Source organism: Symphalangus syndactylus, chromosome 7 (assembly GCF_028878055.3).
Source record: "Symphalangus syndactylus isolate Jambi chromosome 7, NHGRI_mSymSyn1-v2.1_pri, whole genome shotgun sequence".
Lineage (NCBI taxonomy): Eukaryota > Metazoa > Chordata > Mammalia > Primates > Hylobatidae > Symphalangus > Symphalangus syndactylus.
In genome coordinates, this window is record NC_072429.2 from 51207086 (window position 1) to 51233329 (window position 26244).

Consider the following 26244-nt stretch of genomic DNA (forward strand, 5'->3'; position numbering starts at 1 on the left):
CTGGCCTAGGTAAAAAAGTGAGACTCCTAGAAAAAAAAAAAATCTGTTAGACCTAAAGTCGGAATTTAAAACCTTAAGAATTCAGCACATTTTTATACATTGCAAACTCTCTAAAAATGATAGCGATATCTAGAGTCAAAATGCCATTGCTGCTTATTGCTACATACTTACAGTACTTTATTTTTACAAAACATCACTAAGCAGCAGAAACAAATTACATGCAATCTGGTAAAATGGCTCAAATATTAAGGTGGTAGAATTATGAATTATTTTTATTTTTGCCTTTCATATAGCTTTTTTTGCCTTTTAATGCTTTTCATTGAGGTATAATTCATATGCAGCAAAATGAACGGCTCTTACATATTGTCTTATGAGTTCTTGAATTTTGAGAAATACAAAGCTTTTATTTTTTATTTTTTGTTTTTATTTTATTATTATTATTATTTTGAGATGGAGTTTTGCTCTTGTCTCCCAGGCTAGAGTGCAATGGCGTGATCTTGGCTCACTGCAAACTGCACCTCCCAGGTTCAAGTGATTCTCCTGCCTCACCCTCCTGCGTAGCTGAGATTACAGACACCTGCCACCATACCCGGCTGATTTTTGTATTTTTAGTAAAAATGGAGTTTCCCCATGTTGGCCAGGCTGGTCTCGAACTCCTGACCTCAGGTGATCCACCCGCCTTGGCCTGCCAAAGTGCTGGGGTTACAGGTGTGAGCCACTGCACCTGGCCAATTTTTTTTTTTTTAAATTGTTTTCAAAGCTTTCTTTTAATTTTAATTTTTAAATTTTGTTTATTTTTGCCATGACATGTTTTCATCTGATAATTTAAAAATATTTTTTTAGACATGGTCTCACTCTGTCACCCAAGCTGGAATGCAGTGGTGCCATCTCAGCTGACTGCAACCTCCATCTCATGGGCTCAAGGGATCCTCCCGCTTCAGCCTCTGCAATAGCTGGAACTATAAGCGCATGCCACCACACCTGACTTAACAGGTATTTTAAACAATGTATTAAATACAGAAAAATCTATTAGAAGATCCTTTTGCCTCAGCCTCCCTAGTAGCTGGGACTACAGGTGTGCACCACCACACCCGGGTAATTTTTTTTGTATTTTTTGTAGACAGGGTCTTACCATGTTGCCCTGGCTGGTCTCAAACTCCTGAGCTCAAGCAACCTGCCCATCTCAGCCCCCCAAAGTATAGGATTGCAGGTGTGAGCCATCACGCCCAGCCAGCCTTATAATATATATTAAAGTCAGGTAATGATGCCTCCAGCTTTGTCCTTTTTTTTTTCCCTTTTTGTTTGTTTTTTTGAGATGGGGTCTTTCTCCCTCACCCAGGCTGGAGTGCGGTGGAGTGATCACAACTCACTGCAGCCTTGAACTCCCAGGCTCAAGTGATCCTCCCGCCTCAGCCTCCCAAGAAGCTGGGACTACTGGCACATGCCACCATGCCTGGCTAATTTTGAAACTTTTTGGAGAGATGGGGTCTCTCTTCGTGGCCATGGGCTCAAATCATCCTCCTGTCTTGGCCTCCCAAAGTGCTGGAGTTATAGGTGTGAGCCACCCAGCCAAGCTTTGCTCTTTTTGCTCGGCTTTCTTTGGCAATTCAGGCTCTTTTTGGTTCCATATGAATTTTAGGATAGCTTTTCTAATTCTGATAAGAATTGCAAACAATCTATAGGTTGCTTTGGGCATCATGGTCATTTTAATGATATTAATTCTTCTGATCCATGATCCATGAAATGTTTTTTCATTTGCGTCATCTTCGATTTCTCTCATCAGTGTTTTGTAGTTTTCCTTGTAGAGATCTTTCACCCTCTTATTTAAATTTATTCCTAGGTGTTTTTTGGTTGTTGCTGCTGCTTTGTTGCTATTGTAAATGGAACTGCCTTCTTACTTGCTTTCTCAGCTAGATCATTACTGGTGTATAAAAATGCTACCAGCTGGGTGCGGTGGCTCATGCCTGTAATCCCAGCACTTTGGGAGGCCAAGGCAGGCAGATCACCTGAGGTCAGGAGTTCGAGACAAGCCTGGCCAACATGGTGAAACCGTGTCTCTACAAAAATACAAAAAGCCGGGCATGGTGGCGGGCACCTGTAATCCCAGCTACTTGGGAGGCTGAGGCAGGAGCATTGCTTAAACCCGGGAGGTGGAGGTTGCAGTGAGCCGAGATTGCACCACTGCACTTCAGCCTGGGCAACAGAGCGAGACTCCGGCAAAAAAAAAAACAACAAAAAAACTACTGATTTTAGTATACTGATTTTGTATCCTGCAATTTTATGGAATTCATTTTTCAAACCTAAGAGTTTTGGGGTGGAGTCTTTTACTTTCTTTCTTTCTTTTTTTTTTTTTTGAGACAGGGTCTCACTCTGCAGCCCAGGTTGGAGTGCATTAGTGGTGCAATCACAGCTCACTGCAACCTCGACCTTCTGGGCTCAAGCAATCCTCCCACCTCTGCTCCCCAAGTAGCTGTGACTTGGGGAGCAAGTAGGTAGCTATAGATGTGCACCAACATGCCTGGATAATTTTTTATTTTTTTGTAGAGACAGGGTTTCACCATGTTAGCCAGGCTGGACTTCAACTCCTGGACTCAAGTGATCTGCCTGCCTTGGCCTCCTAAAGTGTTGGTATTACAGACATGAGCCACAGTGCTTGGCCAGGTTTTTCTAGATATAGGATCAGGCCAGGCGTGGTGGTTCATGCCTGTAATCCCAACACTTTGGGAGGCTGAGGAGGGAGGACTGCTTGAGGTCAGGAGTTTGAGACAAGCCTGGACAACATAGCAATACCTCATCTCTACTAGAAATGAAGTTAGTCAGGCATGACTGGCTAGTTTATCACATATGATAAACTACAGATGTGTGCCTGTAGTCCAGCTACTTTAGAGGCTGAGGTGGGAAGATCACTTGAGCCTGAGAGATTGAGCTACAGTGAACCATGATCGCACTACTGCACTCCGGCCTGGGCACCAGGGCAAGACCATGTCTCAAAAGAAAAAAAAAGCATCAGTGAAGAGGGCCAATTTAACTTCCTTTTTTTTTTTTTTTTTTTTTTTTTGAGACAGTGTCTCGCTCTGTCACCCAGGCTGCAGTGTAGTGGCACCATCTCAGCTCACTGCAACCTCTGCCTCCCTTCTGGGTTCGAGCAATTTTCCTGCCTCAGTCTCCCTAGTAGCTGGTATTACAGGCATCCGCCACTACGCCTAGCTAATTTTTGTATTTTAGTAGAGATGGGGTTTCCCCATGTCGGCCAGGCTGGTCTCAAACTCCTGACCTCAAGCAGTCCACCTGCCTCTGCCTCCCAAAGTGCTGGGAGTACAGATGTGAGCCACTGCGCCTGGCCTAACTTCCTCTTTTCCAACCTGGTTGCTTTTTCTTTCTCTTGCCTGATAGCTCTGGCTATGACTTCCAGAACTATGTCGAATAGAAGTAGTGAAAATGGGCATCCTTGTATTGTTCCAGTTCTTAGAGGGAAGGCTTTCAACTTTTTCCATTCATTATATTACCTCTGGGTTTATCATATATGGCCTTTATTATTTTTAGGTATATTCCTTCTATACCTTGTTTTGTTGAGGGTTTTTATAATAAAGGGATGTTGAACTTTATGAAATGCTTTTTCTCCATCTATTGAGATGATTATGTGTTTTCTCCTTCATTCTGTTGATGTTATGTATCATGTGTATTGATTTGCATATGTTGAACCATCCTTGCATCTGTTACATATACTTGACATAGGATCAAGTATAAATCCCAGTTGATTGTGGTATATTATCATTTTGATTTGACTGTGATTCCATTCAGTCTTAGGCTTTTCCTTGTTGGGAGACTTTTTGTTACTGATTTAATCTTGTTACTCATTATTGGTTTGTTCAGGTATTCTGTTTCTTCCTGATTCAATCTTGGTAGGTTTTATGTTTCCAGAAATTTATCCACTTCTAGGTTTTCCTATGTATAGTTGTTCATAATAATTTCTGATAATCTTTTCTACTTGTGTGGTATGAATTGTAATGTCTCCTTTTTCATTTCTGATTATTTGGGTGGTCTTCTCTTATTTTCTTGGCTAGTCTCGCTACCAGTTTATCAATTTTACCTTTTCCAAGAACCAACTTACTTCATTGATCCTTTATATTGTTTAGTCTATTTCATTTAGTTCTGCCCTGATCTTTATTATTTCTTCTGCTCATCTTGGGTTTTGTTTGTTCTTGCTTTTTCTAGTTCCTTGAAGTATATTGTTAGATTATTAATTTGTAACCTTGCTACTTTTTGGATGTAGGCATTTATTACCATAAGCTTCTCTTAGTGCTGCTTTTGCTGCATCCCACAGGTTTTGGTATGTCATGTTTCCATTTTCATCTGTTTCAAAAATTTTTTTTCCACTTCCATCCTAATTTCTTTGTTGACCCAATGGTCAGTCATCCAGGAGCATGTTGTTTAATTTCCACATATTTACAGTCTCCAAAGTTACTCTTGGTATAGATTCCTGGTTTTATTCCATTGTGGTCTGAGAAGATACTTGATACATTGATTTTTAAAAATTTGTTGAGGCTTCTTTTGTAGCTTAACATATGGTCTATTCTGGAGAATGTTCTGTGTGCTGATGAATGTATATTCTGCAGTTGTTAGATATAACGTTGTGTAAATATCTGATAGGTCTATTTGTCTAAAGTCCAGTTTAAATTCAGTGTTTCTTGATTTTCTGTCTAGGTGATCTGAGAGGGGGATATTGAAATTCCCCATTATTATTGTATTGCTGTCTATCTCTCTCTTTAGACCTAGTAATATTTGCTTTGTTTTTAATTCGGGTGCTCCAGTGTTGGGTGCACATATATTTAGAATTGTTATATCCTCCTCTAGGCCTAGCATGGTAGCTCATGCCTGTAATCTCAGCACTCTGGGAGGCTGAGGCAGGCAGATCACTTGAGGCCAGGAGTTCCAAACCAGCCTGGCTAACATGGTGAAACCCTGTCTCTACTAAAAAATACAAAAATTAGTTGGGTGTGGTGGTTCATGCCTGTAATCCCAGCTACTCAGGAGGCTGAAGAACGAGAATCGCTTGAACCTGGGAGGTGGTGATTGCAGTGAGCCGAGATTGCATCACTGCACTCCAGCCTGGGCAACAGGGTGATACTCAGACTCAATAAATGAATGAATGAATGAATGAATGGGAAATCTCACTTTAAAAATAGACCTAATTTCCAAACTGCTTGTATGAGGGATGAAGTTATCAATTTTAACACTGTATTGAAAAGGTCTTTACAGCATTACCAAAAATGCTCACTTTTTCCTACTTTTCAGAGTACATTATACACCAAAGAATGACTTACAAAATGTTTGTGTACAGTTCTGTAATATCATTTGACTGTGGAAAATCACTATATTTGTTACAAACATGCTAAAGATATTGGTAATGATACATTTTTCAGTGATAAAAATTCAGAATATTTAAACCCCCATACAAATGTTTACTCCTGCTGAAATGATATCTGAACAGTGTTTGCTGGCTTTCTTTGTAAGTTGCATATGAAAACTTCATACAGAGGATCTGCTACCACTGTCTGTATCTTTGGGCACCTATTCCCCAAGTGTGACAAATTTGGTAATTTTCAGTGTGTATTATGATGTGACAATGGTTGGGAAGCCCTATTTTGTACCATATGCAATAAAATGGGAGGTATGGGTAACATGAAAAATGTTATAGAGTCTTCATTTAGACCTTTTGGTATATTTTGATAATAACCATGAAATGGTTATTCGAAGGGCATACATTTTCCTAAAAGACATGCTATGAGAGAAAAGATAAACTTGAAACTTAGAAAACATTTTCTTCTCTGAATATTATACACATAAGCCTATGATAATCTAGTAATTGATGTATCCAAGTAATTTCTGTTCAAATTTTATTTTTCCCCCTCACACACATAAATAATTCATTTTATAATGACCATTGCAACCATTACCAATTTCAATTTCAAATAATGAGACATTAGTTGATCTTTTTGCTGATTTTATTATACTATATAGATTTGTATTTCTTGTGATCTGAGAAACATCAAAATTCTATTTTAAATTTGTTCTTAAAAATACACAATATTGCACTTTAATTTTTGGCAGCTTAACAGGAATGAATGAGTACAAAAAAATCATACAAGAAACTACAATTTTTATTTTGCTTCATAATAAGAGCTTTGTGAAAAACAAAACTTAGAGTAGTGCCAAATAAACCAAATATGTACAGTGTAGATATTAGTCTTACCTCTGAAGGAAGATTCAGTGTATTGGATGTAAATATTATTAATATAAGAAAAGTCACACCCACAGCCCAATTCTGCTGAACATTTTAAGCCAAAGAGTATTGGTGAGAAATGCTTTTGTGATTTCTTTCTCAAGACATACGTGGAAGGGATGCTTGTTCTTAGAGCATCTAAAGTGGGTCATTAAACTTTTACAAAAATGTTTCCTCCGTAACTTAAAAAAAACCCTCTACTCTAAGCCAAGAATCCAAGGTAAGCTTATTTTTTATTTTTTAAAGTTCTTCTGTACTTATTCTCTCTTTTTTTTTTTTTTAAATAAATAGAAATGAGGTGTCACTACATTGCCCAGGCTGGTCTTGAACTCATGGGCTCAAGTGATCCTCCTGCCTCGGCCTCCCAAAGTGCTGGGATTTTATAGGCATGAGCCACCATGCCCAGCCAGTTATTCTCCTTTACTTTTATAAGCATGTAAGTTAGTTGGTAGGTTAGATTTTAAGGTCTGTTTCCTGTGCTTTTTCTAAGATATATTGAATTGGATACTGAATACACATCTGCCTGATTTTCAACTTTTGTTACATTGTAATAAAACTATATACATTTACATTGACCCACTATTTGTTTTTACTTTTTTTTTTTCTCTTAACTAGGGTCTCGCTGTGGCACCCAGGCTGAAAAGTGCAGTGGCACAATTTCAGTTCACTGCAACTTCCATCTCCTGGGCTCAAGCCATCCTCCAACTTCAGCCTCCAGAGTAGCTGGGACTAAAGGTATGTGCCACCATATGTGGCTAATTTTTGTATTTTTTGTAGAGATAGGGTTTCGCCATATTGCCCAGGATGGTCTCAAACTCCTGAGCTCAAATAATCTGCCTGCCTCGGCCTCCCAAGGTGCTGGGATTATAGGCATGAGCCACCGTGCCTGGCCTGTTATTTTACTTTTTAATTCCCAATTAGGCAAATACTCTAGAAAGCTCAATTTTTTATTTTACTTAACCAATTAGGAAAACAGCTTTGAAATACCTATTTGCAAAAGCAAATACAAAGATTCAGAATGACTTAATAGCATACTAAACATTCAAAAGATGAATAGAACATAAAGAGAATATATTTGTAATATAAATATATGACAGAGAGACATTCATTTTTGGTACCACCTTACAAAATCCAGCAGTACCTTTTATTACCCTTCAGATCTTTAGGAATACTTAAAAATCCTAACCATTAAGCCTTTTCTTTTCCTTCAGAGGAAAAATAATCCACAAAGTTGAATTGGTATTTCAAAAACAAATAATTTCCTTTTGTTACTTTTTTTTTTTATTTTTGAGATGGAGTTTCACTCTTGTTGCCCAGGCAGGAGTGCAATGGTGCGATCTCAGCTCACTGAAACCTCTGCCTCCTGGGTTCAAGCGATTCTCCTGCCTTAGCCTCCTGAGTAGCTGGGATTATAGGCATGTGCCACCACGCCCCACCAATTTTGTATTTTTAGTAGAGACGGGGTTTGTCCATGTTGGTCAGGCTGGTCTCCAACTCCTGACCTCAGGTGATCTGCCCGCCTCGGCCTCCCAAAGTGCTGGGATTACAGGCGTGAGCCACTGCGCCCGGCCTGTTACTTCTTAAATGATCTGCAGAATAAAGTTATTCCAATTGGTAACTAGCAGCCAATGTGTTAATTATGCTTTTACATTTTGATCATACCATGAACCAAATATTTCAAACAGTGATTTATCATGGAAAAATATGGTTTCTTCTTAAACAACCATGTACCAATTGCATAGTTTTGGTGTGATAACAAAAGCCATAGTAAAGAGTTACAAAGGTATTAATATATGTTAGCTGAACTGAAATTAACTGTTAAAAAACAGTCTATCTTGGGTAGATGTTAGTGTAAACTTAGAGGGAAAAAACAGTCAATAGCAAAAAAGGTTTCTTTAAAAATAGGTTAATGCTAAGAATAATAGCTTTTAAATTTTGTTTAAAAATAAGCTTATTAAACAAGAATATAAATTTTAATCAAAACAGCTCTTTGAAATGCCCTATTTTTCTTGCACATAGAAGAAAATACATTTTTTCATAGTTTTCATCATTATATGTAAAAATGAGGCACTAGTTATACATGTTTGAATATATTCACACAAATAGAAGTTTCAGTCCCATCTATAGACTTATTTTGCTCAATGGTTTCTGAATGGCAAACTGCTCACAAAAATAAATCTTCTGAAGGAGGTGCATAAGAGAAACCAACAAATGCATCATCTGCCTCCAATACACTGGCATTCACTATAGAATAGTCAGAAGACACACACACAGAATACGGAACTGTTTCTTCTGTAAATGCTGTGTCAAAGTTTCTGATATCATCTGGTCCAGCCTAAAACATCAAAAGCACAGTATTATTCACCTTAGCTTTTCTTTCATTAATTTAATCCCTTATTTATTTTTTTGAGACAGAGTCTCACACTGCCACCTGGGCTGGCGTGCCAGTGGCGTGATCTTGGCTCACTGCAACCTCCACCTCCTGGGTTCAAGCAATTCTCCTGCCTCACCCTCCCGAGTAGCTGGGATTACAGGCACCCACCTACCGCGCCCAACTAACTTTTTGTATTTTTAGTACAGACAGGGTTTCACCATGTTGGCCAGGCTGATCTCAAACTCCTGACCTCGTGATTCACCTGCCTTAGCCTCCCAAAGTGCTGGGATTACAGGCGTGAGCCACCGCGCCCGGCCTAATTTAGTCCTTTATTACAACTCTTTTATGAATTTGTGTGTTTATTCCTGGCAAGGTTAGATGTCTTCCTAATTCATTCCCTTGAAATGCTTTTCTGCTTTTCCTTTCCTGACCTTTATTATTTAAGTCAAGTTATCTGTCCTTCTAAAACAGCAGTGTCCAATCTTTTGGGTTCCCTGGGCCACACTGGAAGAATGGTCTTGGACCATACTCACTAACATTAACAATAGCTGATGAGCTAAAAAACAAACAAAAAAATGCAAAAAAGGTCTCATAATGTTTTATGGAAAGTATAAGAATTTATGTTGGGCTGCATTCAAAACCGTCCTGTGCCGCATGCAGCCCACAGACCATGCATTGAACAAGCTTATTCTAACAGTTAAGGTTCTTTTTGAGTTGGTGGAGGAGAGAGAAAGGTAAGGAAGGCTCACAAACAGAGATTAATTGTTAATTTAAATCTTAAGGCTTGTCACGGATCCCCTTTCTCTCTACCCATCACTGCCTCACACTACACCCAAGTTTAGAAAAAGGTCTCAGGTAGGTTTTCAGGGTAGCATTTTGTATTTTTTTTTTTCTTTGAGACAGAGTCTTGCTCTGTCACCCAGGCTGGAGTGCAGTGGCACCATCTTGGCTCACTGCAAGCTCCGCCTCCCGAGTTCACGCCATTCTCCTGCCTCAGTCTCCCGAGTAGTTGGGACTAGAGGTGCCCACCACCACACCCGGCTAATTTTTTCCATTTTTAGTAGAGACGGGGATTCACCGAGTTAGCAAGTCTTGGTCTTGATCTCCTGACCTTGTGATCCACCCGCCTCGGCCTCCCAAAGTGCTGGAATTACAGGTGTGAGCCACCGCGCCCGTCCTAGCATTTTGTATTTGAGCTTCCATAAAATGCCTGTCCATCTGGTTTCTCAATTATGGGTGGGTAAAACCTTCTGATGAATAAATGAAGCAGTTATAAGTAAAATGATAATTTTTTTGTTATCAGTTATTTAATTAGGTTCTTGGTTATAAGTAAAATTGTGAAAGATGACTCTTACTGTGCTACAGAGAATGTCATGAAGCATTTGACTATGGCGGCCTTAGCTCTGGAGGGCTTCAGAGTCCTGATATGAAAATTAAGCATGATGGCTGCTTAGGCTCAAAGGCAGTGGTTAACTTTCCTTTACAAATCTGATACAAGCTAATAGACTCTACCTTTCCCACACACACACACATACACACACACACACACTTTTTTGAGACAGGGTCTCATCCTGTAGTCCAGGCTGGAATGCAGTGGCACAATCACAGCTCACTGCAGCTTTGACCTCCTGGGCTCAAGGGATCATCCTGCCTAAGCCTTCTCCAAGTAGCTGGGACCACAGGCAAGTGTCACCATACCTGGCTTATTTTTTATTTCTAGTAGAGTCGAGGTCTCACCATGTTGTCCAGGCTGGTCTTGAATTCCTGGGCTCAAGCAATCCTCCCACTTCAGCCTCCCAAAGTGTTGAGATTACAGCCATGAGCCGCCATGCCCAGCCCCAATATATTTATAGATAAAAACTGGGATACAAATTCAGGTGATTCATTCTTAAAGTCCATCCCTGAATTTCTAGGTTATTTCTGCTCTACAGGGAAGGGAACCCTTAAAATGTTCAAGTCATTAAGTCTAACTGAGGGTGCGCTGATAGAAATTCAGAGCAGATATTATAAGCAAAGGATAACAGCCTGGTACATCGACAAACTGAGCAGAGACCACAAAAACCCAGAATGCTAGATCCTCCCATATGAGAAAATCCCCCATAGAGACAAAGAATGCTAAAAGTTTTATATGTATGTATGTATGTATGTATGTATGTATGTATGTATTTTTTCCTCATCAAATTCTTATATACAATCCTTGAAGCATGGGCTCTTGGATTCTGGCTACAAAATTTGCTAGCTGTCCTTTTTTTTTTTTCTGAGACAGAATCTCATTCTGTTGCCCAGGCTGGAGTGCAGTGGCGTGATCTTGGCTTACTCAAACCTACACTTCCTGGGTTCAAGCAATTCTTGTGCCTCAGACTTCTGAGTAGCTGGGACTACAGGTATGTGCCACCATGCCCAGCTACTTTTTGTATTTCTAGTAGATACAGGGTTTCACCATGTTGGCCAGGCTGTTCTCGAACTTCTGACCTCAGGTGGTATGCCCGTCTCGGCCTCTCGAAGTGCTGGGATTACAGTTGTGTAATTCGTTATATAAACTACTCTATCTCTATGAGCTTGTTTCTTCTTCCATAAAGTAAGAATACTATCACCTACCTGCTGAGGTTGTTGCAAGGATCTGATGGGGTTAATAAATAAATTTTCCAGAATCTAACATGTAGAAGGCACTCAAATGATGGCAATGTTCTCTGACTTGCCTTTATAATGCCCTCATGGCTCATGGCTGGTACTGACAGGAATAATACAGGCTGAGCATCCCAAATCTGAAAATCCAAAATCCAAAATGCTCCAAAAGCCAAAAATTTTGAGCATCTATATGACAGTCACTGGAGCATTTTGAATTTCAGATTTTCAGATTTGAGATGCTCAATCAGTAAATACATCCCAAAATCCAAAAAACAATCCCAAATCCAAAACACTTCTGGTCCCAAACATTTCAAATAAAGGATACTCAACCTGTACTATGTGGTTTATTAAGAGTGAGGGTGGGCCAGGCACAGTGGCTCATGCCTGTAATCCCAGCACTTTGGGAGGATGAGGCAGGCGGATCACAAGGTCAGGAGATCGAGACCATCCTGGTTAACACGATGAAACCCCACCTCTACTAAAAATACAAAAAATTAGCCAGGCATGGTGGCCAGCTCCTGTAGTCCCAGCTACTTGGGAGGCTAAGGCAGGAGAATCACTTGAACCTGGTAGGCGGAGGTTGCGGTGAGCCAAGATCGCACCACTGCACTCCAGCCTGGGTGACAGAGCAAGATTCCATCTCAAAAAAAAAAAGTTGAGGGCTCTGCCTTCAGAGTATCTGAGAGAGTTCAAATTGTAGTTCTGAAACTTTAAGTTAATTTTGAGAAAAGTTATTTAACTTTTTTTGTGCCTCAGTTAACTCATCCGTATATATGGAAAATAACAGTACTATCTCATAGGATTGTTGTCAGGATTTAGTAAAAGGATACATGTAAAGTATTGAGAACACTGTATGAGAACACCTACTTCATCAAACCCTAGAATAGCTTTTTGATCTTTGTTAATCTGTCAAGTGAAAAATGGTAACCTGTTATGGTTTAATATTGTACTTCTTCAACCGTCAGTATGAACTTCTTTTCATATAATTGAAAGCTATTTGTATTTCTTTTTCTGTAACTGCATGTTTTCTGTCTTTTGTCTATGTTTCTATTGGTTGTTGGTGTTTCTTCCCATTGACTAGTAAGAATGCTTTAGGTGTTAACGAAAATTTTCCCAGTTTGTTATTTGCTTATAATTTTTATGCAGTTATTTCTAAATTTTATGTGGTCAGTGCTCGCTTCGGCAGCACATATACTAAAATCTTACGTAGTCGGTCGGGCACGGTGGATCATGCCTGTAATCCCAGTACTTTGGGAGGCCCAGATAGGTGGATTGCCTAAGGACAGGAGTTCAAGACCAGCCTGGCCAACACGGTGAAACCCCATCTCTACTAAAAATACAAAAATTAGCCGGGCGTGGTGGTGCACACCTGTAGTCCCAGCTACTTGGGAGGCTGAGGCAGGAGAACAGCTTGAACCCGGGAGGCAGAGGTTTCAGTGAGCCAAGATCGCACCACTACACTCCAGCCTGGGCGACAGAACAAGACTCTGTCTCAATCAATCAATCAATAAATGAAATGAAATGAAATTGTATGTAGTCAAATCTACCAACTTTTTTCTCTTATGGCTTCTGGGTCGTGCTTTAAAAAGCATTCTTCACTTAAAGATTATACACAAAAATATTATCTTAGGTCTTGCAAGGGTTACATTTAGGTGCCTGGAATAGGTGTGACTACAGGTGTGCACCACCACACCCAGCTAATTTTCAATTTTTGTTGTTGTTGTTGTTGTTGTTGTTGTTAGAGACCGGGTCTTGCCATGTTGCCCAGGCTGGTGTTGAACTCCTGTGCTCAAAAAATCCACTCGCCTCAGCCTCCCAAAGTACTGGGATTACAGGTATGAGCCACTGTGTTCAGCCCATACCTAGGTTTTAATTCTTCAGAGGGTTTGGGAACCAAGGCAATGCATATCAAGGACCTAACACAATGCTGGGTACACAGTGGGCACGCACTAGAAGTTAATTCCTTTTTTCTCCCCTCCACTTGGAAATGTATAACATAAATATGTCCTGGTACTAATATGCACCCTCACTCCAATCTGTCCTTTCTGGACCCCTGTATTTTCATAGTAATCCCTTCCTACCACACCCAATCCCTTAACACTTAACTAGTTTTAACAACCATTAATAAGAGTGATTCATTGACCCAGAAATGAATATTTTCTTTCAGCTTACAGAGTTGTTAGAATGATGCCAGCCTCCCCCCAAGTCCAGACCCACCTCTCAGATGTGGCTTCTGAATGACCCACTTGGAGCATGGCCAAGCCACTCCTATCACAGCTCAATACGACATCTACCCCCTTCAGGGCAGGACTATGCCATACTTTTAATTTAGGGATTATTTTCTATGTTATACTTTTACTTTAAGGATTATTTGGGGGGAACCTCTAACTTGAAATGTTGGTGAGCCCTCTCCCACCAAGCAGTCAATTTTTGTTTTCATACTTTTCCAAAATTTTATATGTAATAAACAGAAATTCCTAAAGTAGGGACAGAGGCCACAGAACTGTAAACTATTAGCTATGCAGAATAGTCCGTATTTCAAAAAGGGAGTCAAAAACCTTAGCAAGTTGTATTCCAAGAGATGCCAAAATGAAAGCAGCAACAAAGTTTGTTTTTCTGAGGATTAAAGTGGAGGCAAGGATCAAAACCTGGGTGTATCCAACATAGAATGGAATGTTAGGATATGCTTCATAGTAACTTAGAGGATTTCAGATGGAGCTTCAATGAAATCCTACCTAAATATGGCTTATTTTGGAGGCACTTGTTTTGTGTTGGTTGTTCTGAAATGGTATAAAGAGAAATCTTTCAAAGTATCAAAAACTACTTGTTGGTAAGTTTTATAGCAAAAAAATATTAAAATATAATAATGTACCCATTCATCATTTGTATTAGCCCATTTTAGGTCACTGCTATTATCCTTTCTCTATCAGCTGCTGAGAGAATAAAATTAAGCAACCAATTCTTATTAGGATAAATTAAATATTTAGCAGTATAACCTCAATTTTGTGGGCTAAAAAAAGAGAATCCAGAATGCATTTTACCCATTGTAAACAGAGAAATAAACGCTTCCAGTCCTTTTTTAATGTAGACTAGTTGGACACATATAATTGAAGTAAATATGCAACCTGTTAGATTTTGAAATAATTCTCACTAACTGCTAGAAACATTCATCATAGAAATACTGAAGCTTAGCATGGTCAATAACCCCACTCTCCCTTTCCCTAGTAACTACCCTATTAAAATATAAAACACTAACTGATTGGAAAATCAACTAATTCATTTTATTCACTGAAAGAGTAAGCATCAAAGACTATTTCTGTCAACTGATTTTCCCCCACAGATGCAATCATAAGTTATTATGAGGCATCTGTTTTTTTGCCTCACATTACATATTTTAATTCCACAACACTTAATGCCTAATATGCACTAAACATAGAATTATTTAACTCTTCTCTTTATATATTTTATCGCCTTAACTGTAATTTTCTTGAAGACAGAGCCCATGTTCTACTTATTTGTGTTTTCTAAGTTACCAATAAATATTTAGTGGAAAAATTCCCAAACAGAGGGAAAAGAATAAAAAAAAGGTATTATTAATAGAATATCTACTGTGTACAATGCACTGAGGTGCTTTACAAATGTTACCTAAATTAAACCTCACAGCTCATGTTGTGAAAGAAAAAAAAGTATAGAGAAGCTTAACTTCTAGTTAATCATAGAAGAGCAGGGATCCAATGCTGGAGCTATCTGAGTCTGAAGTTAATACTGTTTCCATTTCTAATGTTGCTTAGGAGCCCCTAATTCTTCAACATGCTTGATGATATATTTATTTGAATGTAATTAAATTCTGCTAAGATACGTCTAAAGAGAAAAATAAAATAATTCTTAAGAGTCTTAGTTTCCTACCACAAACTCTAGAAATTTGGGACCAAAATTATTCCTAATGGAGTCATTCCTGGATGCACTACATGAAGTCAGTCTACAAATATTATGTATGTAGGTGTAAAATATTACACCTATTAATTAATACCAGCTATGAGCTATGTATAGAAATTAACCTTGAACAAAGCCTGATAACTATTAAATAATACTTTTCTGATCTCCTTATCTGCTCTAATTTATTAAAAAAGTATTCCTGGCTGGGCACAGTGGCTCACGCGTGTAATCCCAGCACTTTAGGAGGCTGACGCAGGTGGATCATGAGGTCAAGAGATCGACACCATCTGGCCAACATGGTGAAACCCCATCTCTACTAAAAATACAAAAATTAGCTGGGCGTGGTGGCGCATGCTTGTAGTCCCAGCTACTCGGGAGGCTGAGGCAGGATAATCTCCTGAACCAGGGAGGCGGAGGTTGTAGTGAGCCAAGATTGTGCCACTGCACTCCAGCCTGGTGACAGAGCAAGACTCTGTCTCAAAAAAAAAGGATTCCTTAAGTTTTACAGCAACATCAAAAAACTTAAAAAAAGAAAATAAATTCACCTATGATCTTAAAACTCCAAATCAGTCTTGGTTTATATTCTATTCTAGTCCTTATCCTTATTTTTACTGCTATAATTATAAGTCACAAAAATTATAATTACCATGTTTTCATGTAACTTTATAAGGATTTTCTAAGTGTTTGCTCATTTTTACATAATTTAACAAGAAAAGATAACAGAGCATAAGGAAACAGAATAATGACTCTGGAATCATGCATATATTGGAATCCTGGCTCTACTACTTTTCATCCAGCTATGAGACATATCTGAGCTTCTACTTCCTCATTTATAAAATGTGTAATAAGAAAAACAGTAATAGTAGTAAGCTGGTAGCTTGAAGAGTAAATTATATATTATTACACATACGAAGTGTATATCCCTATACAAAAGAAGATATCATTAGTTACTAACATCATTACTGGCCTACTGATGATTATTAACAATTTCCCTGTTGTTATATATTTATTGTATTTTCCAAAATTTTCCAACACTGTTAATAGTATAAAGCTCATCTTTAATATGGCTTTTTGCTTTAAACAAATTATCTTTAGGTGAAATGTTTCCATCAAGTAGATTTAACAAGTCTAGCTAACATGAACATTTTTATAATACTATCCTATCGTTTTCCCAAAAAATAACAATTTACATTAATATGATTTTATTATGTTTGTCTATACCTGTTTTTTTATTTTATTTTATTTTGAGACAGAGTCTCACTCTATCACCCAGGCTGGAGTGCAGTGGCGCAATTTCAACACACTGCAATCTCCACCTCCTGAGTTCAAGTGATTCTCATGCTTCAGCCTCCCTAGTAGTTTGGGAGTATAAAGGCATGAATCACCACACCCGGATAATTTTTTTTGTATTTTTAGTAGAGACAGGGTTTTGCCATGTTGGCCAGATCTGGTCTTGAACTTCTGGCCTTAAGTGATCCACCCACCTCAGCCTCCCAAAGTGCTGGGAGTGATCTGCCCACCTCAGCCTCCCAAAGTGCTGGGATTACAGGTGTGAGCCATCATGCCTGGCTGACTTGTTGAGTTCATTCTTTTCTTATACATGCTCCAAAGAAACACTTTACAATTACTGTGCTGGAAGATATTTTTATCAACCTAATCTAACTATAATCTTACTGGTCTCCCTGAAGTTACTAGTTGTACTAGACAACCCTGAGTGACGTATTTCACAAATATTTAGGTAATGACTCCATTTAATTCAGGTGATTCTGAGATCTAGTTTCAAAATTATAATGAACTGCTATTATGTTTCACAATTTTAGAAAGAAAGATTTGGATATATACTTACCACATTAGGATTAAATGGTGGTGGAATCTTCTTTTGTACAAGGTCAGCCCAGCTGAGTGATTCAAAAAAAGGATGATTCTGAATTTCAAGCTGGAATATTAAAAAAAATTTGTTTTGCTAATGCTGAAGAATATATTAAGTACTAACTGCATAATTTTATGAAGCCAAATTATTACTATTTTGCCCCTCAATAACTCTTTTTAGGAACATGTGTATGTTATTTGTGTGGCAAAATGATGTTATTCATATAAGCAATAGAAAGACTGAATGAAAGTTACTTAGAATGACCTACTTAAACTTAAGTTGTATTCTCTTCACAGTCAGTTTCCTCAGAGGTAAAATGAGGATAACCTTTCTGCCCTTAATACTTCAGGGGAAGTAGGTTTTAAGGATCAGTGTAAAGTATGGATGTAAAGTGCTATGAAAAGAATAAAGCACTACAGAGGCACAAACAAAGAATTAGTGTTATTACTGGAGTAGGTGGGTAAAGAAGTTGGGCAGAGAGCTTTATACAGTGGAGTAGAAATAAAATCAGTCATGAGTTCTACTAATAAAAAAAAATCCCACTCAGGATTGGTATTACCAAACAATGGCACAGTATTGCCTCTAGCTTTTTTTCCTTCAAGGTGCCACAGGAATGTATAAAGTAGGATCCAACCTAATTTGGTGGGTTAAAAAAGACTTCTTAGAGAAAGTGGTATCTCACCAGAGGTCTGAAAAATGAGTAAGAATTAAGCCAGGCAAAAGAATGGGGAGAGCATGTTCCAGAAAGGCTCTGAGGTGGCAAAGAGGTTAGTATGGTCAAAAAAATGAGAGTCCAATATGGCTGCAGTGTAGGGAGGGATGGGACTGTCACATAAGGTGAAGCTCAAGAGCTAAACTGGCTGTATCATATCAGGTCTACATGAAACATTTTGGATTTTGCTCTAGGGTCATAAGAAGCCATCAAGGGGATTTAGTTATGAGAATGTCACAACTGGTTTTTTTTGTTTGTTTGTTTTTTAAAGCATCAGGTTGGTGAGAAATGTTTTTTAAACCACCACCCTGGGCCAGGCGCAGTGGCTCACACCTATAGTCCCAGCACTTTGGGAGGCCAAAGTGGGAGGATCACTTGAACCCAGGAGTTCAAACCCAATCTGGGCAATACAACGAGACTCCCATCTCTAAAAAACAGTGTGGTGGCACACGCCTGTAATCCAGCTATTTGGGGGCTGAGGTGGGAGGATCACTTGAACCTGGGAAGTTGAGGCTGCAGTGAGCCGTGATCACAGCACTGCACTCCAGCGTCGGTGACAGAGCAAAACCCTGTCTCAAAAAAAAAAAAAAAAAAAAATCCCCCAAAACATCACCCTGGCTACAGGTAGAATTAGATTGAAGAGTCAAGACCAGATAAGGGAAAAATAGCTACCACTGTAACCAGACTAAAGATGACAAAGAGTAGGAAAAGAGTGGGGCTAGAAATGTCTGGATATGGGAAAGATTCAGGCAGCAAACGGAACAGGACCTGGATGCTTGTTGAATATGGAAGTAAGGAAGAGAGAAGAATCAAGAACGCCTCTCAGATTTCTGGCCTGAATAGCCACATGGACAGTGATGTCCTTTAATATGAAAGGGAGCACAGGGGGACAATAGCGGCATCTGAGGTACTCTCAGGAATTCCAAGTGGTGATGTTGAGCAGGCAGATACTATGTAAGTCTAGAGTTTAGAAGAGAGGGCTGAAGAGTACAGAAGATATAAATGTGTGAAATGAAAACATATAGATAACTAAAGCCATGGGACCAATTGAGATTGCCCAGGAAGACAGCACAGAAGAAAAGAGGGTTTAGGATGACAGGGCACTGCAACACTTGAAGTTTGAAAAGGAGCTTACACAGGAGATAATGGAGAACGGTCCAGAAATATAGAAAGAAAAGCCTGAGATGAGACGCACGTGTGCTCTTGCAGAAGCCTAGGGAACAGGAGAGTGTTGCAAGTTTAAATGCTGCTGAGGGCGGTGTAAGTTGAGGAAAGGAAGTATCCAGCAATTCTACTGGCTATTTTGTGGTAGACTGAGAAATGAAAGAGCTTGGGAAAGGGAGACTGAACAAAGAAAACTTTCAACAAGTTTGGCTAAGAAGGGAAGAAGATAGAGTAGTACCTCTCAGGAGAGTAAGACTGAGGGTTTTTTTGGCTTAAGAAGCAACAGATTTGATAACATTTATTTACTGACTGGAAGGAACCAGAAAAAAAAGGAAGCAGTTATTTGTGCAAAACAAACATGGACAGGGTTCCTTACAAATGGACAGGATCCAGTGCACAGGTGGAAACAGACCTTTTCCACTACAATAGGAAGAAGAAAATGACAGGATCCTGCAAGTGTATATAGGTCTGTGGATTTGATAGCAGGAAGCTAAGTTAGCTCCACTCTGATGGTTCTATTTTCCTTACAAAATAGAAGGCAAGATCATCTGTTTAAAGTGAAGAAGAAGAAAAGGAATCTGGGAAGTCTGGAGAGAAGGTGTGAAATAGTTAATACAGAGAGGAGGAGAGTAGGCTACACAGAGAAACAAAAAGTATTACCAGACAGTGGGGAAGCGCAGACGAGGTTCACAGTGCTTCCAATATGCCAGTTTGTTACCTTCTTTAGCACTGTTCAGCAGCCCATGAGATGATAGTTGGATTCATCTAGAGCTGCAATCTCTATCAATGAATTCAATAAATGGACCAAAGAACAAGGAGGTGTGAAATATTAGCAAGACTGTCTGGAACAACGGAAAGGAAGTTGTTGGCAGAGCTACCAGTTGAACAGCAGTAGCAGCAAAGTCTTTTATTCACAGCTCAAGTTCAAGATTGATAAGCAGCCTCCAAGAATATCTGAGAAAGCAATTTAAAAGTTCATATTCCTCAATATTTTGTGCATTTACTGACACACTAACATAATGCCGGTAACTACACTACAAATTTAATTACCCTTATTTGAAACAAACATGTAGATTCCCTAATCATCTCAAGGAGGTCTCACCAAATTCTAAAAAAAAAAAAAAGTTACTTAGCGTTCAAGGCAAAAGACATTACCTCATGCAGACAGGAGGCACTTAACAAATTCCTGCTAAAGGAAATGATTTAGACTTTAGATAGTCCCAAACCCTCAACAAAAAGCTTACTAGTTGGTTAGTCTCTGTGTTATTAGTTATGAAAATGTTAGTATTATTTAGCAATAAAAACAACAAAAGAAAGTTTAGGTAGTGAAAATATGCCACACAACCCTTTTTAAAAAGAAGCGGGGGGGGGGCGGGGAATTTGTAATAAATGCAAATCAAGTAAATAATAGGGTGCGAAAGTGTATGTGGTGGACAGGGCGAAAAGTGTATGCAACAGAAAGTGCTTTAAATACTATAAGTTTTATATAAATACAGGTGAAAACTGTGGAGACAAGTATGTTTTTTTCCATGTTGCTATTCTCCACATGTATTCATTCCATTAAATACCATATAAAATAAAGCTTTATTTCCAAATTTTAAATAAGCTTAAATAAAGCTGGAGCTGGGAAAGCTGTTACATACAAAGTCTTCCTTGGCACCAAGTCGATTTTGCCTGTCTTTTTCTAGGAGTTCTTCCAGAATGGACCAGGCTGTAAGGCTCACTCCTGGCCTCAAACTTAGGGGTTTGTGAAGGATATTGTCATACATTTCAGCAACATCTCGGCAATAAAAAGGAGGCTGGAAAAAAAAAAAGCAAAATAAACTTAGTGGTAAACAAATTATGCGAAAATAGGGTTAAAATGGCTTTAATCTTGAGGGAGCAGTCAGTTGAAAAAATGTATGGACCTCTTGGGACGTGTAGACACCTGCAGTGTGGCTTCCTGAAGCAAAGAGATTCTAAAACCGAACACATCACAGAGCTTAATAAGTGTTCACTGAATGAATTAGGGCCAGTTTGTTCAATAGCACCCTGTAGACAGCTGTTAAATTATATACAACCTGTAGTAGTACCTGTTTTAGAGAAAACCACCAACCTTATCATAGGCATAATGACAGAATCATTGGAAATAGAAGTTCAAGACACATCAAACATTAATTTCAGACTTGGGAATAAACTCACTAAAACAAAGGGATTTCCAGTAGAGATGGAGGCCTGAAGATAATGTTTCTTAGGTACTTATGACAGAGATAATATTATGACTGTACTTTGCAGAATTAAAAATGCCACCGCAACAGCCAAAAGACTTGGGGTGTAGCTTCAACACAAGCATTAGCTAGTTAATCATCTAATTATAAAGGTTTAAAGTAAAAATAAAGGCCAGGCGTGGTGGCTCATGCCTGTAATCCCAGCACTTTGGAGGGCTGAGGTGGGCAGATTGCTTGAGGCCAGGAGTTCAAGACCAGCCTGGGCAACATGGTGAAACCACCTCTACTGAAAATATAAAAAACCAGGCGGGCATGGTGGTGTACGCCAGTAGTCGCATCTACTCAGGAGACTGAGGCGTGAGAATCAGTTGAACCTGGGAGGCAGAGGATGCAGTGAGCTGAGATTGTGCCACTGCACTCCAGCCTGGGCAACAGAGCGAGACCCCATCTCAAATAAATAAATAAATAAACAACTTTTGAGAAAAAAAATGAGCTGTACAGGTTCCTGTACTCTGGGAATAAGAGGAAAGAAGATTATCATGCTACTCAGGTTCTGTCTGCAAGGTTGTAATACGTAACCTACAAAACTACTTCCTTTTGAATTAATGTATCCAGAGCACCAGAAACATTTTTCCAAAGAGGGAATTACCATGTAAAATGTTACTGTTCTTTTTTAAAGAAAAAAAAAACCACGCCGATTTATTCACCAGAGGACTGGTCCCTAATATTTTACCCTTATGGGTTTGTTTTTACCTTTTAAATATTAGTTACTAGTATTTTTATAAAATAAGATGAATCTGACTTAAAACATTAAAATGACATTTTTCTTTTCAGTCTCTTTTTGTGAAAATTAGAAAAGTAATATATGCTTGTTGTAACAAATCCAAACAATACAGAAGTTTACAAAATAAAAAGTGAGGCCAGACACAGTGGCTCACACTGGAAATCCCAGCACTTTCGGAGGCTGAGGTGGGCAGATCACTAGAGCTCAGGAGTTTGAGACCAGCCTGGGCAACAGGCGACACACTGTCTCTACTAAAAATAATAAATAAATAAATAAATAAATAAATAAATAAATAAATAAATAAGCAAGCAAGCAAGCTAGGTGGGGTGGTGCATGCCTGTAGTCCCAGCTACTCAGCAGGCTGAGGTGGGAGAAGCATCAGAGCCTGGGAAGTCAAGGTTGCAGTGAGCCGCGATTGTTCTACTGCACTCCAGCCTCAGCAACACAGTGAGACTCTGTCTCAAAAAAGTAAAAATAAAAATTAAAGTATACATAATTTTTAAAGTTAAGGGAGTTTTACAGGCTTGCCACTTTTCCTTTCCTTTGTGTAGGAAAGAAAAAGCTTATCTTTTAAAATATAACTTGTTTTTTGTTTTTTTTTTGAGATGGAGTCTCGCTTTGTTGCCCACACTGGAGTGCAGTGGCATGATCTCCACTCACTGCAGCCTCCGCCTCCCGGGTTCAATGATTCTCCTGACAGCCTCCCAAGTATCTGGGATTACAGGGGCACGCCACTGTGCCAGGCTAATTTTTGTATTGTTAGTAGAGACGAGGTTTTGCCATGTTGGACGGGCTGGTCTTGAACTCCTGACCTAAGGTGATCTGCTGGCCTTGGCCTCCCAAAGTGCTGGGATTACAGGCGTGAGCCACTGCGGCTGGCCAAAATAAAACTTCATTTTAAAACAATCAATAAGAGTTTGATTAATAAAATGTATGTTTCAAATGTTCTCTTTTGAATCAACTGCATTTTATGTGCAATGATATATTTTCAAGGTCCTCTAAATAAATTTGAAGGATTCTGAAATATCAAGATGGCAAATAAATAGTGCTTAAAGGGAAATCAGGAATAAAGTGGTTTTCCAATGTTCTAAGTCAGCAGCATAACCAGAAAACTAGATCTTTTAACATGCAGGTCACAGTGAAGGGCAAAGAAGAGATGGTGTTGGCTTTCACAGGAATCTATCATTCAAAACTAGCAAGATAAAACAAACGCTCTGAAATGTACTTCATGTGCTGAATTTCACTGTAAGCTCCACAGTTTTCAATAAAAAGCAAATAGACACTCAGCTCAGGTCTTGGCTGACAGTGGCATTTAACATCAGCGGTAGCAGCAGCCTCAGGGATTCGCACATGGTGCCCAGCATGAGGCTGCTGGACACTTAGGGGACCACAAAGGGAGTCTAGAAACTATTCTAAACATGTCAAAAAGCCTACAGAAAAACATACATGTACTCTTATAAAGCTACTTGAGCTAACTAAAATGCCTACGCTGTTTGCTTTGGGTTGGAATAATATTAACTCAATATAGTGAAAAAACGTTATTCTCGTTAATCAGAAGCTCTGGCCAGTCTATGTGTCTTTAACTAAATAAGAACTGGGCAAACTGACTGCATAAACATCACTTTTTTCAAGAAAAATTTTTTTTTTTTGAGACGGAGTCTCGCTCTGTCGCCCAGGCTGGAGTGCAGTGGCGCGATCTCGGCTCACTGCAAGCTCTGCCTCCCGGGTTCACGCCATTCTCCTGCCTCAGCCTCCGGAGTAGCTGGGACTACAGGTGCCCGCCACCGCACCCGGCTAATGTTTTGTATTTTTAGTAGAGACGGGGTTTCACCATGGTCTCGATCTCCTGACCTCGTGATCCACCCACCTCGGCCTCCCAAAGTGCTGGGATTACAGGCGTGAGCCACCGTGCCTAGCCAAGAAAATTTTTAAGACATGGTGTTTTCAGGGATGGGAACAGAGTGATCTCCAATGATGGGAAAAGCTGCGCACCTGTGTATTAATTAAATCTATTAAACAAAATAAAAGCCAAAAACCAAAAGATCTTCTGAAATACAGTAATTTATTGATAAATGCAAAATCTTTTTTTGTCCATTATCTTCAAATTAGAGTGATATTTGAGTAAACTGAATGGAAGCAGGTAATTTTAATATTACAACCAGGTGTCTATTTCTAAAAATGCCAGGGGGGTAAGAACATCTGAAGTAGTTATTAGAATAACAGAGAAACAATTATATTAATTAAAAAAAACTAGTAACAAAATAAAAAGGTTTTTTTTTTTTTTTTTTTTTTTTTTTAAGACAGAATCTCCTTCTGTCACCCAGGCTGGAGTACAGTGGTGCAATCTTGGCTCACTGCAAACTCTGCCTCCTGGGTTCAAGGGATTCTTGGGCCTCCCAAGCAGCTGGGACTACAGTATGCACCACCACACCCAGATATTTTTTGTATTTTTAGTAGAGATGGGATTTCGCCATGTTGCGTAAGCTGGTCTCGAACTCCTGGCCTCAAGTGATCAGCCTGCCTTGGCCTCCCAAAGTGCTGGGATTACAGGCGTGAGCCACCATGCCCAGCCTCTTTTTGTCCTTATTCCTAATGTGGTTTTGGGTTCATTTAACCAGGCTATTACTGCTCTGTTAGTGTTATCTAAGTGTCCATGAGATTCTTAAGGCGGGAGAGAGAGACAGACAGACAATCAAATCAATGATAATACATTGGAATAATGAGGTATAGAAATACATACCAATCCATATAGCATTTCATACAGAACAGCCCCAAGGCACCACCAATCTACAGTATTGTCATAGGGCTGTTTTCTAATTACTTCAGGTGCAAGATACTATAGAAAACAATAAAATATTAGAGCAAGTCAGTAAACAAATCAAGACAAAATTTATAAATAATTGAGAAATTTAACAAATTTTAGTTGTTGCTATCATACTGAGACCAAATTATCTAGATTTCCAGTGGGTTGGGTATTCTCATTCTACACCAGTGGTTCTTAGGTAATGTCAACTAGAACACTTCAAAATACATGTATTCTGCATTTCTCCTTGGAAACCGTGATACAGTTAAAATAAATAAAAGAGTATCACGAAGGTAGAATCTATTAATTCCCAATAGATGTGATGTAGGTATTTGTGGGGAAAGTCTTTCAAAGATTATTTTAGAAGTTCATTTGGTCATTATTCATGTTTTCCCCTTAAATAATTTTTTTGTTTTTTTGAGACAGGATCTTTTTCTGTCGCTCAAGCTGGAATGCAGTGGCACAATCACAGCTCACTGCAGCCTCGACTTCCTGGGCTCAGGTGATACTCCCACCTCAGCCTTCTGAGGAGCTGGGACTACAGACATGTGCCACCACACCTGGCTAGTTTTTCATATTTTTCATAGAGACGGGGGTTTAGCCATGTTGCCCAGGCTGGTCTGGAACTTCTGGGCTCAAGCAATCTGCCCACTTCGGTCTCCCAAAGTGTTGGGATTACTGGCATGAGCCATGGCACCTGGCAAAAATACTTAATATAGCAATTATAATCCTTTTTTTTCTTTTCAGTAAAAAAGAAAGAATTGCATTCTCATTTGAGAATTATAACAGCAATTCTCTAACATATTATTTAGAAAACTTGTATAAGTTGTAGATGTCTATTTACATTTTAATTTGTAGAAAATTTAGACTCATCACAACTTAACACATCTAAGACAGTGAACTTGAATTTTACATTCCAAAATATATTACCTCTTCCCATATGAAATACATGTAAGAAAATAATTTCCTCTTAAGCTTTTTTATGTGATCTGAAGAAATGGCAAAATATTGGGAGGCCGAGGGGGGTGGATCACAAGGTCAGGAGATCGAGACCATCCTGGCTAACACAGTGAAACCCTGTCTCTACCAAAAATACAAAAAATTAGCCAGGCGTAGTGGTGGGCGCCTGTAGTCCCAGCTACTCAGGAGGCTGAGGCAGGAGAATGGCGTGAACCTGGGAGGCGGAGCTTGCAGTGAGCCGAGATCACGCCACTGCACTCCAGCCTGGGCAACAAAGTGAGACTCCATCTCAAAAAAAAAAAGAAAAAGAAAAAAAAAAGAAATGGCAAAATATTTTAACTAGGAAATTAATATAAAATAACAAAGAATGTTTTTTCAGCCGGGCGCGGTGGCTCATGCCTGTAATCCCAGCACTTTGGGAGGCCGAGGCGGGCGGATCACGAGGTCAGGAGATTGAGACCATCTTGGCTAACACGGTGAGACCCCGTCTCTACTAAAAATACAAAAAAAATTAGCCGGGCAC

General features: G+C 39.2%; 1 protein-coding gene across 12 annotated transcripts in view; it reads right to left on the reverse strand.

Annotated features, from left to right (window-relative positions):
• Positions 1-5987: 5987 nt before the first annotated feature.
• SGK3 (serum/glucocorticoid regulated kinase family member 3) overlaps positions 5988-26244 on the reverse strand; it is a 150698-nt gene continuing 130441 nt past the window's right edge. For 10 of the 12 annotated variants that reach the window (XM_055286187.2, XM_063643253.1, XM_063643255.1 and 7 more), the window contains 4 exons: positions 24699-24794; positions 20611-20766; positions 17068-17157; positions 5988-8618 (listed from right to left, as the gene is read on the reverse strand). In XM_055286187.2, the coding sequence (XP_055142162.1) occupies positions 8448-8618; positions 17068-17157; positions 20611-20766; positions 24699-24794 (513 nt within the window). In that variant the 3' untranslated portion in view covers positions 5988-8447. The remainder of the gene's footprint in view (positions 8619-17067; positions 17158-20610; positions 20767-24698; positions 24795-26244) is intronic. The other 2 variants (XM_063643258.1, XM_055286191.2) reach the window with 2 other exon arrangements.